The sequence below is a fragment of the Salvelinus namaycush genome, chromosome 12, assembly GCF_016432855.1.
Source record: "Salvelinus namaycush isolate Seneca chromosome 12, SaNama_1.0, whole genome shotgun sequence".
NCBI lineage: Eukaryota > Metazoa > Chordata > Actinopteri > Salmoniformes > Salmonidae > Salvelinus > Salvelinus namaycush.
In genome coordinates, this window is record NC_052318.1 from 4848814 (window position 1) to 4866109 (window position 17296).

The 17296-nt window shown below is 45.7% G+C and overlaps 1 protein-coding gene across 1 annotated transcript in view; it reads left to right on the forward strand.

Moving 5' to 3' along the window:
- LOC120056419 (glutamate receptor 1-like) overlaps positions 1–17296 on the forward strand; it is a 96001-nt gene that overhangs the window by 52491 nt on the left and 26214 nt on the right. The window contains exons 6-9 of the mRNA XM_039004575.1: positions 10901–11059; positions 11161–11328; positions 12179–12283; positions 15904–16014. Coding sequence (XP_038860503.1) covers positions 10901–11059; positions 11161–11328; positions 12179–12283; positions 15904–16014 — 543 coding nt within the window. The remainder of the gene's footprint in view (positions 1–10900; positions 11060–11160; positions 11329–12178; positions 12284–15903; positions 16015–17296) is intronic.

Genomic DNA, 17296 nt, shown 5'->3' on the forward strand with positions numbered 1-17296 from the left:
TCGCGTTAACGGTGTTTCCCCTCTCCGCATCTCAACCATCTCCTCCCACCGGCTCAGAGACTGAGCCCATGCAGCTGGGAGGTATTCGCATCTCGACTAAGGAGAGGGAACGGAGAATCACCAACCGCCTTTGCCTCTATTGCGGTTCTGCGGGACATTTTGTCATGTCATGTCCAGTAAAAGCCAGAGCTCATCAGTAAGCGGAGGGCTACTGGTGAGCGCTACTACTCCTGTCTCTCCATCAAGATCCTGTACTACCTTGTCGGTCCATCTACGCTGGACCGGTTCAGCTGCTTCCTGCAGTGCCTTGATAGACTCTGGGGCTGAGGGTTGTTTTATGGACGAAGCATGGGCTCGGAAACATGACATTCCTCTCAGACAGTTAGGGAAGCCCACGCCCATGTTCGCCTTAGATGGTAGTCTTCTCCCCAGTATCAGATGTGAGACACTACCTTTAACCCTCACAGTATCTGGTAACCACAGTGAGACCATTTCCTTTTTGATTTTTCGTTCACCTTTTACACCTGTTGTTTTGGGTCATCCCTGGCTAGTATGTCATAATCCTTCTATTGATTGGTCTAGTAATTCTATCCTATCCTGGAACGTTTCTTGTCATGTGAAGTGTTTAATGTCTGCTATCCCTCCTGTGTCTTCTGTCCCCTCTACTCAGGAGGAACCTGGTGATTTGACAGGAGTGCCGGAGGAATATCATGATCTGCGCACGGTCTTCAGTCGGTCCAGAGCCAGCTCCCTTCCTCCTCACCGGTCGTATGATTGTTGTATTGATCTCCTTCCGGGGACCACTCCCCCTCGGGGTAGACTATACTCTCTGTCGGCTCCCGAACGTAAGGCTCTCGAGGATTATCTGTCTGTTTCTCTCAACGCCGGTACCGTGGTGCCTTCTTCCTCTCCCGCCGGAGCGGGATTTTTCTTTGTTAAGAAGAAGGACGGTACTCTGCGCCCCTGCGTGGATTATCGAGGGCTGAATGACATAACGGTTAAGAATCGTTATCCGCTTCCCCTTATGTCGTCGGCCTTCGAGATTTTGCAGGGAGCCAGGTTCTTTACTAAGTTGGACCTTCGTAACGCTTACCATCTCGTACGCATCAGAGAGGGGGACGAGTGGAAAACGGCGTTTAATACTCCGTTAGGGCATTTTGAATACCGGGTTCTGCCGTTCGGTCTCGCTAATGCTCCAGCTGTCTTTCAGGCATTAGTTAATGATGTACTGAGAGACATGCTGAACATTTTTGTTTTCGTTTACCTTGACGATATCCTGATTTTTTCACCGTCACTCGAGATTCATGTTCAGCACGTTCGACGTGTACTCCAGCGCCTTTTAGAGAATTGTCTCTACGTGAAGGCTGAGAAGTGCGCCTTTCATGTCTCCTCTGTCACATTTCTCGGTTCTGTTATTTCCGCTGAAGGCATTCAGATGGATCCCGCTAAGGTCCAGGCTGTCAGCGATTGGCCCGTTCCTAAGTCACGTGTCGAGTTGCAGCGCTTTCTCGGTTTCGCTAATTTCTATCGGCGTTTCATTCGTAATTTCGGTCAAGTGGCTGCCCCTCTCACAGCTCTGACTTCTGTCAAGACTTGCTTTAAGTGGTCCGGTTCCGCCCAGGGAGCTTTTGATCTCCTCAAGAAGCGTTTTACATCCGCCCCTATCCTTGTTACTCCTGACGTCACTAAACAATTCATTGTCGAGGTTGACGCTTCAGAGGTGGGCGTGGGAGCCATTCTGTCTCAGCGCTTCCAGTCTGACGATAAGGTCCATCCTTGCGCTTACTTTTCTCATCGCCTGTCGCCATCGGAACGCAACTATGATGTGGGTAACCGCGAACTGCTCGCCATCCGCTTAGCCATAGGCGAATGGCGACAGTGGTTGGAGGGGGCGACCGTTCCTTTTGTCGTTTGGACTGACCATAAGAACCTTGAGTACATCCGTTCTGCCAAACGACTTAATGCACGTCAGGCTCGTTGGGCGTTGTTTTTCGCTCGTTTCGAGTTCGTGATTTCCTATCGTCCGGGAAATAAGAACACCAAGCCTGATGCCTTATCCCGTCTCTTTAGTTCTTCTGTGGCTTCTACCGACCCCGAGGGGATTCTCCCTGAAGGGCGTGTTGTCGGGTTGACTGTCTGGGGAATTGAGAGACAGGTAAAGCAAGCACTCACTCACACTGCGTCGCCGCGCGCTTGTCCTAGTAACCTTCTGTTCGTTCCTGTCTCTACTCGTCTGGCTGTTCTTCAGTGGGCTCACTCTGCCAAGTTAGCTGGCCATCCCGGCGTTCGGGGTACGCTTGCTTCTATTCGCCAGCGGTTTTGGTGGCCTACTCAGGAGCGGGACACGCGCCGTTTCGTGGCTGCTTGTTCGGACTGCGCGCAGACTAAGTCAGGTAACTCTCCTCCTGCCGGTCGTCTCAGACCGCTTCCCATTCCTTCTCGACCATGGTCTCACATCGCCTTAGACTTTATTACCGGTCTGCCTTCGTCTGCGGGGAAGACTGTGATTCTTACGGTTATCGATAGGTTCTCTAAGGCGGCACATTTCATTCCCCTCGCTAAGCTTCCTTCCGCTAAGGAGACGGCACAAATCATCATTGAGAATGTGTTCAGAATTCATGGCCTCCCGTTAGACGCCGTTTCAGACAGAGGTCCGCAATTCACGTCACAGTTTTGGAGGGAGTTCTGTCGTTTGATTGGTGTTTCTGTCAGTCTCTCTTCCGGGTTTCATCCCCAGTCTAACGGTCAAGCAGAAAGGGCCAATCAGTCGATTGGTCGCATATTACGCAGCCTTTCGTTTCGAAACCCTGCGTCTTGGGCAGAACAGCTCCCCTGGGCTGAGTACGCTCACAACTCGCTTCCTTCGTCTGCTACCGGGCTATCTCCGTTTCAGAGTAGTCTTGGGTACCAGCCTCCTCTGTTCTCGTCCCAGCTCGCCGAGTCCAGCGTTCCCTCCGCTCAGGCTTTTGTCCAACGTTGTGAGCGCACCTGGAGGAGGGTCAGGTCTGCACTTTGCCGTTACAGGGCGCAGACTGTGAGAGCCGCCAATAGACGTAGGATTAGGAGTCCTAGGTATTGTCGCGGTCAGAGAGTGTGGCTTTCCACTCGTAACCTTCCCCTTACGACAGCTTCTCGCAAGTTGACTCCGCGGTTCATTGGTCCGTTCCGTGTCTCTCAGGTCGTCAATCCTGTCGCTGTGCGACTGCTTCTTCCGCGACATCTTCGTCGCGTCCACCCTGTCTTCCATGTCTCTTGTGTCAAGCCTTTTCTTCGCGCCCCCGTTCGTCTTCCCCCCCCCCCCCCCGTCCTTGTCGAGGGCGCTCCTATTTACAAGGTACGAAAGATCATGGACATGCGTTCTCGGGGACGTGGTCACCAGTACTTAGTGGATTGGGAGGGTTACGGTCCTGAGGAGAGGAGTTGGGTTCCATCTCGGGACGTGCTGGACCGTTCGTTGATTGATGATTTCCTTCGTTGCCGCCAGGGTTCCTCCTCGAGTGCGCCAGGAGGCGCTCGGTGAGTGGGGGGGTACTGTCATGTTTTGTCTTTCATCATGTCTTGTCCCTGTGCTTCCCTCTGCTGGTCTTATTAGGTTCTTTCCCTCTTTCTCTCTCTCTATCGTTCCGTTCCTGCTCCCAGCTGTTTCTCATTCTCCTAACGACCTCATTTACTCTTTCACACCTGTCCCCTATTTTGCCCTCTGATTAGAGTCCCTATTTCTCCCTCTGTTTTCCGCTTCTGTCCTTGTCGGATTCTTGTTTGATGTTTGCTGTTCCTGTGTCCTTGTTCCGCCCTGTCGTGTTCTTTGCCTTCTTCAGATGCTGCGTGTGAGCAGGTGTCTATGTCAGCTACGGCCAGTGCCTTCCTGAAGCGACCTGCAGTCTGTGGTCGCGTCTCCAGTCGTTCCTCTCTATTGACGAGAGGATTTCAGTTCCTGTTTTGGATTGACCATTGATAATATCCAGGAGAATCATTATTTGTTTATTACTGGAATAAAGACTCTGTTACTATTACGTCGCTTTTGGGTCCTCATTCACCAGCATAACACAAGCAGCGTGGGAACCAGGAGCAGAGGGTTCTGGACTCATGGACATGGGAGGAGATACTAGACGGTAAGGGACCCTGGGCACAGGCTGGGGAATATCGCCGCCCCAAGGAAGAACTGGAGGCAGCGAAAGCTGAGCGGTGGCGATATGAGGAGGTAGCACGGCAGCGCAACAGGCACGAGAGGCAGCCCCCCCAAAAAATTGGGGGGAGGCACACGGGGGGTCTGGCAGAGTCAGGTTGGAGACCTGAGCCCACTCCTCGTGCTTATCGTAAGCAGTGCAGTACTGGTCAGGCACCGTCTTATGCGGTCAAGCGCACGGTGTCGCCAGTACGCGCTCATAGCCCGGTGCGCTTTAGGCCAGCCCTCCGCAAGTGCCATGCTAGTGTGGGCATCCAGCCAGGGCATGTTGTGCTGACTCAGCGTGTCTGGTCTCCGGTACGCCGTTTCGGCCCAGGGTATCCTGCGCCGGCTCTGCGTGCTGTGTCCCCGGGGTGCTGGGAGGGTGCAGTGCGTCCTATGCCTGCGCTCCGCTCGTGCCGGGCGAATGTGGGCATTGAGCCGCCAGAGCCGCCCGTCTGTCCTGAGCTGCCAGAGCCGTCCGTCTGTCCTGAGCCGCCAGAGCCGCCCGTCTGTCCTGAGCCGCCCGTCAGTCAGGAGCCGCCCGTCAGTCAGGAGCCGCCAGAGCCGCCCGCCAGTCAGGAGTCGCCAGAGCCGTCAGTCAGGAGCCGCCTGAGCCGCCCGTCAGTCAGGAGCTGCCCGTCACTCCGGCTAAGCCGGAGCCGCCTTTCACTCCGGTGCTGCCGGAGTTGCCCTTCACTCTGGTGCTGCTGGAGTTTCCCGCCTGTCCGGCGCTGCCGGAGTCTCCCGTCTATTCGGGGCCCGCTGAAAGGGTCCCCAGTCCGAGGTCGGCGGCGAGGGTCGCCGCTCCAAAGGCGCCACATAAGTGGGCCAAGACTATGGTGGAGTGGTCCACGTCCCGCACCAGAGCCGCCACCGCGGTGAAATGCCCACCCAGACCCTCCCCTATAGGTTCAGGTTTTGCGGCCGGGGTCCGCACGTTTGGGGGGGGGGGGGTACTGTCACGTTCTGACCTTAGTTCCTTTTTTATGTCTTTATTTTAGTTGGTCAGGGTGTGAGTTGGGGTGGGCATTCTGTGTTGTTTTTCGACGTTTTGTTCTGTGGGTTATATTTCTAGGTGTTTGGCCTGGTGTGGTTCCCAATCAGAGGCAGCTGTTTATCGTTGTCTCTGATTGGGAGCCATATTTAGGTATCCTGTTTTTCATTGTGTGTTGTGGGTGATTGTTTCCGTTTCAGTGTTTGCACCATTCGGGACAGTGTCGGTTTTCATTTGATTCTCTTGTTCTTTTTTGTATTCATTCTCGATTAAACATTTATTATGGATACGTACCACGCTGCATTTTGGTCCTCCTCTCCTTCCACCAACGAAAGCCGTTACAGATGTCCAGAAGCTCTTTCCGGTCATAAGAGACGGAAGCAGCAACATTATGTCAAAATAAATTACAAACAATGCGGAAAAAAACTAACAAAATAGCACGGTTGGTTAACCTGTCTGGCCCAGGCGTTCCGCTAGCGGAACTCCTCCCACATTCCACTGAAAAGGCAGAGCGCGAAATTCAAAAAATATTTTTTAGAAATATTTAACTTTCACACATTAACAAGTCCAATACAGCAAATGAAAGATACACATCTTGTGAATCCAGTCAACATGTCCGATTTTTTAAATGTTTTACAGCGAAAACAGCACATATATTTATGTTAGCTCACCACCAAATACAAAGAAGAACAGACATTTTTCACAGCACAGGTAGCATGCACAAAGCCAACCTAACTAACCAAGAACCAACCAAACTAACCAAGAAACAACTTCATCAGATGACAGTCTTATAACATGTTACACAATAAATCTATGTTTTGTTCGAAAAATGTGCATATTTGAGGTATAAATCAGTTTTACATTGCAGCTACCATCACAGCTACCGTCAAAAATAGCACCGAAGCAGCCAGAGTAATTATAGAGACCAACGTGGAATACCTAAATACTCATCATAAAACATTTCTGAAAAATGCATCGTGTACAGCAAATGAAAGACAAGCATCTTGTGAATCCAGCCAATATTTCAGATTTTTTAAGTGTTTTACAGCGAAAACACAATATAGCATTATATTAGCTTACTACAATAGCCTACCACACTTCCGCATTCATTCATCAAGGCACGTTAGCGATAGCAATAGGCACGTTAGCGTTAGCGAATAAACCAGCAAAATATATTAATTTTCACTAACCTTCATAAACCTTCCTCAGATGACAGTCCTATAACATCAGGTTATACATACACTTATGTTTTGTTCGAAAATGTGCATATTTAGAGCTGAAATCAGTGGTTATCCATTATGCTAACGTAGCTTCTTTTTCCCAGAATGTGCGGATATTTCTATTAGACTCTCACCTATTCTGACCAAATAGCTATTCATAAAAATTACAAAAAAATACATGTTGTATAGGAAATGATAGATACACTAGTTCTTAATGCAATCACAGTGTTAGAATTCTAAAAATATCTTCATTACGACATAAGGCTTATGTTATAGCGAGAGAGTGGCCAAAACCTGGGCGCAAAACTACTAGTACACAGTTCGACAGATATATGAAATAACATCATAAATGGGTCCTACTTTTGGTGATCTTCCATCAGAATGTTGGACAAGGGGTCCTTTGTCCAGAACAGTCGTTGTTTGGATTTAGAACATTGTTTTTCCCTCTTGAATTAGCAAGCACACTGGCCAAGTGGCGCGAAGCTCTCCTTTCTGAACAAAGGCACACAACGCAACACGCCTAACGTCCCGAATAAATTTCAAAAATCTAATAAAACTATATTGAAAAAACATACTTTACGATGATATGGTCACATGTATCAAATAAAATCAAAGCCGGAGATAGTAGTCGCCTATAACGACAGCTTTTCAAAAGGCAATCCCACTGTCCTCCTCGCGCCTTCCTGAAAACCAGAAATCGGTGACACGTCATTCCAAGAGGACGTATTCCATCTCAGACCAAGATAAACACTCAATTTCTTCTCTCACTGCATCTTGACATCCAGGGGAAGGTGTATGACGTGCATGTATACTAATAGGTATCATGCCCATTTATAGGCAGGACCCAGAAGAGAGCATCGATTTCAGATTTTCCACTTCCTGGTCAGGAAGTTTGTGCCAAATGAGTTCTGTTTCACTCACAGATATAATTCAAACGGTTTTAGAAACTAGAGAGTGTTTTCTATCCAATAGTAATAATAATATGCATATTGTACGAGCAAGAATTGAGTACGAGGCCGTTTAAATTGGGCACGTTTTTCCCCCAAAGTGACAACAGCGCCCTCTGTCCTCATCAGATTTTAAGAGCCCATAAAACCGCAGCCATACCCTCCGGCAGCCATCTTTCTATGTTTGCCTCTCACGTTAGCATAGCTTCATATAGAGATCAATCACCTGAGCCACTGCCTATTCACCCCGCTATCATCCAAGAAGGAGAGTTCAGTACAGGTGCATCAAAGCTGGGATTGAGAGACTAAAAAACAGCTTCTATCTCAAGGCCATCAGACTGTTAAACAGCCATCACTAAGACATTAGAGGCTGTTGCCTGTAGGCATAGACTAGGAATCACTGATCACTTTAAGGAATGGAATACTAGTCACTTTAATAATGTTTACATATCTATCATTACTCATCTCATATGTATATACTGTATTCTATAATATTCTACGGTATCTCATTCACTTAATAATGCTTACATATCTTGCATTACTCATCTCATATGTATATACTGTATTCTATACTATTCTACGGTATCTCATTCACTTAATAATGCTTACATATCTTGCATTACTCATCTCATATGTATATACTGTATTTTTTTTTTTTATTTTATTTCACCTTTATTTAACCAGGTAGGCTAGTTGAGAACAAGTTCTCATTTGCAACTGCGACCTGGCCAAGATAAAGCATAGCAGTGTGAACAGACAACAACACAGAGTTACACATGGAGTAAACAATAAACAAGTCAATAACATGGTAGAAAAAAAGAGAATCTATATACAATGTGTGCAAAAGGCATGAGGAGGTAGGCAATAAATCAAATAATTACAATTTAGCAGATTAACACTGGAGTGATAAATCATCAGATGATCATGTGCAAGTAGAGATACTGGTGTGCAAAAGAGCAGAAAAGTAAATAAATAAAAGCAGTATGGGGGGTGAGGTAGGTAAATTGGGTGGGCTATATACCGATGGACTATGTACAGCTGCAGCGATCGGTTAGCTGCTCGGATAGCAGATGTTTAAAGTTGTTGAGGGAGATAAAAGTCTCCAACTTCAGAGATTTTTGCAATTCGTTCCAGTCACAGGCAGCAGAGAACTGGAAGGAAAGGCATCCAAATGAGGTTTTGGCTTTAGGGATGATCAGTGAGATACACCTGCTGGAGCGCGTGCTACGGGTGGGTGTAGCCATCGTGACCAGTGAACTGAGAATTCTATAATATTCTATAATATTCTACGGTATCTCATTCACTTAATAATGTTTACATATCTGGCATTACTCATCTCATATGTATATACTGTATTCTATAATATTCTACTGTATCTTGGTCCGTTCCGCTCTGACATCACTCGTCAATATGTATATAGTCTTAATTCATTCCTACCAAGATTTGTGTGTATTGGGTATATGTTGTGTAATTTGTTAGATATTTCTTGTTTAGATGTTGCTGCACTGTCAGAGCTAAAAGCACAAGCATTTCACTACACCCACAATAACATCTGCTAATCAAAATGTATGTGACCAAAAAAATGTGATTTGATTTGATCTGATTTGAGATCTGAGGTCAACTGTCGCCCGTGAAGCAACAAGCTAGCCGCTTGCTCTAGTGGGATGTCGTCTTGTGTTATACACAGTACTTCACCTGGATGCTGTATGTTTGGCTTAAGGGTTGCATGTCAGGAGCATGGTCTAAACATGCACTCCAGAGGGCTCAACTCAAGAAATCTAGAAACATTTGTTGTGGTAGAACACATAAAGTGGACTGTGAAATACAGAGGGGAAAAAACGGTGACTTCACCGGCAGGATTGTTAAATTCATAACTGGATTGTGCCGTAGGAAACATAGATAATAATGATTATAAAGGTGGCAAGATGCAACACTCCGCGGTTCCTTACCATTTGAACCATTTGCCAGATGGGGCACACACACACACACACACACACACGCACGCACACACACACACACACACACACACACACACACACACACACACACTCATTCACATGCACACACACACACATGCTCACACACACACTCACATGCATGTGCACACACGCACACACGTGAGCACACACACACACATGCTCGCACACACACACACACACACACACACACACACACACACACACACACACACACACACACACACACACACACACACACACACACAAACACACTCTTACTCCCTCTGTTTATTGATTAAGTATGGTCTATGTAACGAGACGTGATCTTAGTTATCAGCCTGTGAAGACTCCTTAACCTTACAACACTCTTCTTATTATTTATAGCCTCGGTGGGGTAAGAATGGAATATGTGATCTGTGACTTTTTATCATTCAAATAAAGCATTCAAAGATCGTTTTCTGAAGCCTGTTTCCGAGGCTAGCTGCAGCGTGACTCCAGCTGGGTAAGTTTAATGTAGTTAGACGTTCTTACTCTGGAGACGCAGGTAATTAAATGCAAACAAGGTGATGGGAGCCGCTCCCACTTGGTTGTCCACCATATCCCTAAGTCAATCAAAGATAGCACGAGGAACAATTCCATTTGAAGATCCGGAATAACCTCCGACAAGCAGATTTGTAATTACATGTCCTTGTTCCACTTGTGTCATAACCTATCACTGCTAAACCCTTATTACAGTATAATTACATAGTATTTACATAGTAATTACATGTAACTACTATGTTATAAATATCATGTATTACTATTTAGTTACATATTCATTAGTGTACATTTAAGGTGAAGTGTTACCGAAGTCCCATTTTGAAGTCGTCAGGCTGTGTGTCTGATGTGTGTTTTAATGGACTGTACACACTTCCTTGAATGCTCAGAGACTGTGGCAGTGATGTCCTGTGTTTGACTTGATTCTATCTTTGCACGACTATAAGTAGTCACATTTTGTAAATCAAAATAGTAAAAGAGGGCAGATGCAGTTGAAAAGACAATCTGCTTGTCAAACTGTAGAATAGTGGTTTTCATTTCCTGCTTCATAGATTTGTAGTGATTGCCTGGACCTGCCCACTGGGCACAGACATCAGTTCAACGTCTAGTTTTGATTTACATTTGGTTGAGTTGTCAACTAACGTGAATTCAATGTGAAATCAACAAAAACAGTCACCATGTCAATGGATATAGGTAAAAATGTGGCTGAAAATATTCAAAATTCCCTTTACGTTGATGACTTTATTCAAATCCAATCAGTTTTCCCATGTTGATTCAACGTCAGCACATTAACTTTTTGTTGTTGAAATGACATGGAAACAGTGTTGATTTCAACAAGTTTTTGCCCAGTGGGGTGACTTCTCAAGTGGGGTTGATCAGCTGATTAGCAGCTTTAAGAAAATCCAAGCTTTCAATACCGGCACTCTGAAAAAACACTGTCATCCAATGATCAGCTCCAACCTTACGGCCATGTTTGCTTCTGTTTTGTTTACTTAGCTTAAGTTTGCTTCTGTTTTGTTTACTTAGCTTAAGTTTGCTTCTGTTCTATGGTAAGAATTTGATTCCTTCTTTCTCAGGGATTTTTGGACATGAACTTCACTGAGTTCCAGAAGAGTGGTGCCAACATCACCGGGTTCCAACTAATGAACTACTCAGACGAAAATGTCAACAAGGCCATAGAGGAGTGGGTGGACTTTGACAGCAAAGACCTTAAGCTACCCAAGAGAAGACTGAAGGTATGATCAAACTGTCTCAGAGATCTTTCCATTCATGTTCTCAAGGTTTCAATAAACATATATCAGCCTCTAATGTTGCCTCCTCGGACTTACCCTCTTAGTACACAGGAGCCCTCACATACGACGGAGTGAGCGTCATGGCAACAGCCTTTCAGAACCTCCGGAAGCAACGTATTGACATCTCCCGGCGAGGCAACGCTGGCGAGTGTCTGGCCAACCCACCAGCTCCCTGGGGCCAGGGTATCGACATCCAGAGAGCCTTACAGCAGGTAGGAAGATAGCACCACTCACTCCACAGCCACAGACAATAGAAGGACTAGGCTTCAAACTCAACGCTAGCTGCACAGGCAATTAATCATGTATGACTATGACAAATACTGTACAATAGAAAACAATACTAGCTTAATTAAGTACTATTGTGTTAAACCCTCAGTTAAATGCAAACGTGTGAGCTATATGTATAGTACAGTAATCCTTAAATAGTTATCTTGTTATCTGTAGACTTGTAGGATTTCAAATATTATGTTAGACATCATACAATGTCAACACAACCAGCTGGTAATATTGGAATCCTGAAATAGCAATCTTGTGTTCTTGAGATAAGAAAAGGACATTTCTGCAGTTTTTGCTTCTAGCTATAATATAATCAGACAGTATTGTGTAAAAGATATATTATATCGGTGGTCGGCAACAGACGGCCCGCAGGCCAAACTGATTTTTTGGGGGGGGCTCACCAAAGTTTTTAATGATTTATTTTTTTAAATAATTATAGGATTTTAGCTTTTGGTCAAAAAGGACTGATAAATCACCAGGAAATCACTAAAATTGAGTTTAATTTAGGAAATCTGTTCCCAAGTATTCCCACCAATATAAAAAGGAGACATTATAACGTCATCAAAGAAGTCTCTTTTCCCCCGAGCATCCGCTCAGACAAAAACCGTCCCGCAGATGAATCTAGTTACCTACCCTTGTATTAGGTGTTGATTTCTTTGCGTACTGTAGCTACTTAAAACGACTTGAGCGTTATTAGTTTTCCAGATTCCAAGGTTGCACAGATAAAGGTCTCAGAGTTAACAGTTCTTCATACCAATCCTGGTCAATATCTGTTTTGTCCTACAGGTTCGAATTGAGGGCTTGACTGGCCATGTCCAGTTCAACGAGAAAGGCCATCGGACCAACTACACGGTCAGCGTCATGGAGCTGAGCCCGAGTGGACCGCTGAAGGTGAACTGGGACTTGTCCATAACCTCTAGAATTATCAATCAACCTCTTTTTATCCTCCTCAGGGAAAATCTGTTGTGTTAGATAGTTAGATAGGATACTGTATGACACTTGACCTTACGAGTAGGAGTCATCATCAGAGAACATCACCCTCAATGGAGTCATCATCTCAACTGTCATTTTCTGTACACATTATTTTCATCTTAACTACAAATCCTTTTTTAAGACACTTTGTTAAAAAAAAACTTGACTAGTCATTCACTAGCATTGTGCCCAGCAACAAGAACCGCTGGAGCAAAATTGAACCGCTGGAGCCAAATTGAACCGCTGGAGCCAAATTGAACCGCTGGAGCAAAATTGAACCGCTGGAGCAAAATTGAACCGCTGGGGCCAAATTGAACTGCTGGAGCAAAATTGAACCGCTGGAGCCAAATTGAACCGCTGGAGCCAAATTGAACCGCTGGAGCAAAATTGAACCGCTGGAGCAAAATTGAACCGCTGGGGCCAAATTGAACCACTAGAGCAAAATTGAACCGCTGGAGCAAAATTGAACCGCTGGAGCAAAATTGAACCGCTGGAGCAAAATTGAACCACTAGAGCCAAATTGAATCGCTGGAGCAAAATTGAACCGCTGGAGCAAATTTGAACCGCTGGAGCAAATTTGAACCACTAGAGCCAAATTGAACCGCTGGAGCAAAATTGAACCGCTGGAGCAAAATTGAACTGCTGGAGCAAAATTGGCTTTGCAAAAAATGTATGTCCAATGTCCACATCATACCAGTATGTGACATATTTGTTTTCATAGCGCAGTTGTAGGATTTTCATATTATTTATTCATATGTGAAGAATTTGTTTGTCAATCAGAAAATGATTTACCCTAGCTCTTCGAGTTTCTAATATATCCATTTATATTTCATATAAGAAAATGCACAGCATATCAGAGTAAATGAGCTCAGCAAAAAAAGAAAGGTCCCTTTTTCAGGACCGTGTCTTTCAAAGATAATTCATAGAAATCCAAATAACCTCACAGATCTTCATTGTAAAGGGTTTAAACATTGTTTCCCATGCTTGTTCAATGAACTATGAACAATTAATGAACATGCACATGTGGAACAGTCGTTAAGACATTAACAGCTTACAGACGCTAGGCAATTAAGGTCACAGTTATGAAGACTTAGGTCACTAAAGAGGCCTTTCTACTGACTCTGAAAAACACCAAAAGAAAGATGCCCAGGTTCCCTGCTCATCTGCGTGAACGTGCCTTAGGCATGCTGCAAGGAGGCATGAGGCCTGCAGATGTGGCCGGGGCAATAAATTGCAATGTCCGTACTGTGAGACGCCTAAGACAGTGCTACAGGGAGACTGGACGGACAGCTGATCGTCCTTGCAGTGGCAGACCACGTGTAACAACATCTGCAGAGGATCGGTACATCCGAACATCACACCTGCGGGGCAGGTACAGGATGGCAACAACAACTGCCCGAGTTACACCAGGAACACACAATCCCTCCATCAGTGCTCAGACTGTCCGCAATAGGCTGAGAGAGGCTGGACTGAGGGCTTGTAGGCCTGTTGTAAGGCAGGTCCTCACCAGACATCACCTGCAACAACGTCGCCTATGGGCACAAACCCACCATTGCTGGACCAGATAGGACTGGCAAAAAGTGCTCTTCACTGACGAGTCGCGGTTTTGTCTCACCAGGGGTGATGGTCGGATTCGCGTTTATCGTCGAAGGAATGAGCGTTACACCGAGGCCTGTACTCTGGAGCGGGATCGATTTGGAGCTGGAGGGTCCGTCGTGGTCTGGGCGGTGTGTCACAGCCTCATCGAACTGAGCTTGCTGTAATTGCAGGGAATCTCAATGCTGTGCGTTACAGGGAAGACATCCTCCTCCCTCATGTGGTACCTTTCCTGCAGGCTCATCCTGACATGACCCTCCAGCATGACAATGCCACCAGCCATACTGCTCGTTCTGTGCGTGATTTTCTGCAAGACAGGAATGTCAGTGTTCTGCCATGGCCAGCAAAGATCTCGGATCTCAATCCCATCGAGCCCGTCTGAGACCTGTTGGATCGGAGGGTGAAAATAAACACAGTTGACAGTGAGGACGTTTCTTTTTTTGCTGAGTTTACATGGCTATATCATTGGCTATAGTACTCAGTGAACCAGAGTCTCATTGGCTATAGTACTCAGTGAACCAGAGTCTCATTGGCTATAGTACTCAGTGAACCAGAGTCTCATTGGCTATAGTACTCAGTGAACCAGAGTCTCATTGGCTATAGTACTCAGTGAACCAGAGTCTCATTGGCTGTAGTACTCAGTGAACCAGAGTCTCATTGGCTATAGTACTCAGTGAACCAGAGTCTCATTGGCTATAGTACTCAGTCAACCAGAGTCTCATTGGCTATAGTACTCAGTGAACCAGAGTCTCATTGGCTATAGTACTCAGTGAACCAGAGTCTCATTGGCTATAGTACTCAGTGAACCAGAGTCTCATTGGCTATAGTACTCAGTGAACCAGAGTCTCATTGGCTATAGTACTCAGTGAACCAGAGTCTCATTGGCTATAGTACTCAGTGAACCAGAGTCTCATTGGCTATAGTACTCAGTGAACCAGAGTCTCATTGGCTATAGTACTCAGTGAACCAGAGTCTCATTGGCTATAGTACTCAGTGAACCAGAGTCTCATTGGCTATAGTACTCAGTGAACCAGAGTCTCATTGGCTATAGTACTCAGTGAACCAGAGTCTCATTGGCTATAGTACTCAGTGAACCAGCAGCTCATTGGTTATAGTACTCAGTGATCTTGCATACTGTATTTGGAGCAAATTCCTAATATCATTTGGTATGCAAGGTACTTGTACATAAAGATGACTCTCTTTAATGTTATCACCGACACAGTCTTACAACCTGAGAGTAAGATAATCTGTCCCTGACGTACGGTAGGAGGTGTTGGTTATCACTGAGTATAGCGTAAGGACTAGCTAGGGGATTAGCCATATGACTTAATGGATGTTCTTATGCCCAAACAAAGAGGTGTAATGGGTTTGCACTCAATAAATATATTGCATAAAGCTTACTTTATTATTCAAATTGTTTTCACTGTATCAGGGATAGCGTACACTGACGTCTTTACAGCCTTCTTCAGTGTGTAGGTACAACTTTCTTTAATTCAAAACAGCATTTTGTAGGGAACAGCAGATGGGTAGCAGGTGGTTCTAATCAGGGTTGCCTCATCTGCCAATCAAGGATGTGGCTTTTATGGTCTACCTGTATACAAACTAGTCACAAAAAGATACACTATTATAGGGTACGGGAGCGTGCACGAAGTATAACTCACAAATCAATCACCCCAGGTGTCCGCTCGTCTAAATACATCACATCAATTGATGAGATAGCCCACCACAAAGGACATCAGGCAAAGCCGTTAATACATATTTGGGGCCCTCATAAACGATATGCTAAATCTGATATGGACAGTGTTCTTATGCCTACGCTACATGTGTGTATAGGCTAATTGTGCTTCATAAGCCAGTGATATTAATATTTCTTACACTATAAATAGAAGTGTATGATTTCCTCCGCTGTGTTTGTTGATACACTGTACCCTTTCTGACTGCAGGTGGGCTACTGGAATGAGAATGAGAACTATGTGAACACAGCGGTATACACACCGGTGGTTGAAGAATTCTTCGGACTGCAAAACAGGACCTACATAGTGACCAGTATCCTTGTGAGTCTCACTAGAATGAATGAATGACATGTTATTTTCGTGTGGAATCGCCAGTTGGCTACCCATCCCATATGGGATTAACTGACACATAAACAAACATAACAATAATTCACAGTGACAATTTAGTAATACTTCTTCTAGCTTAACTGATAGGCTCAATGTTTGGATGCTGATAATGGGTTTCACTGACAAAAAAATAACAATTGTTTGAGGCTGTGTTTGATATGGCTATACTGGAAAATAGGGATTTTTAGGTTGGATTCACACAGGAATAGAAATTAGTGGCAACTATCCCAGAAAAATTGGACAGTGAATTTATTTAAACTTTTCATATCCAAATGGCAGGGTTTCTATTTGGTACAGCACATTCATCCATCTAAGAAATCCCTAAGATGGGCTATCATTACCAGTGGGTCAAGTCATCTACATGAGGGAGGGAAGGGGAGAGAGCGAAAAAGAGAGAGAGAGAGAGAGAGGGAGAAGGAGAGAGTAAGGGATGTGGAGGGAGAGAGTAAGGGATGGGGAGGTAGAGAGAGAGAGAGAGAGAGAGAGCGAGAGGAAGGGAGAGAGTACGGGATGGGGAGGTAGAGAGAGAGAGAGAGAGAGAGAGAGAGAGAGAGAGCGAGAGGAAGGGAGAGAGTACGGGATGGGGAGGTAGAGAGAGAGAGAGAGAGAGGAAGGGAGAGAGTACGGGATGGGGAGGGAGAGAGTAAGGGATGGGGAGGTAGAGAGAGAGAGAGAGCGAGAGGAAGGGAGAGAGTACGGGATGGGGAGGGAGAGAGTAAGGGATGGGGAGGTAGAGAGAGAGAGAGAGAGAGAGAGAGAGAGGAAGGGAGAGAGTACGGGATGGGGAGCGATAACCCTTGCGTGTCTCAAAATGCTTCTGGCTAAATCTGAACTCTGAAATAGTGTCCCTGTGAAACTATCTCAGCCCCACGATTTCCAGATTGTACTCTATGTTGTGTTCACCCGTGGCCTGGCCATGAGGGCTGTTTTCACAGCAGCTCTGTTCTGCTTTACCTGGAGGGCAGACCCAGAGCTCCACACAGCCTCTTTACAGTCATCCTGGCCTGGCCAGCCAGAAATAGCAGGAGCGCTGTTTGCCCATCAGATCTGAGTCACCCCACACTGAGGAGAAGGTGTGAGATTGTGTCCAGACCCCCGGGGGTGGCCAGTTCCTCACTACGAATAATGTCATTTGAAGGCCCCTTCGTATACACAAAGCAATTGACAGAAATTGGTGTGAAGCCCAATGGTTGTAAACAAGTTCATATATTATACC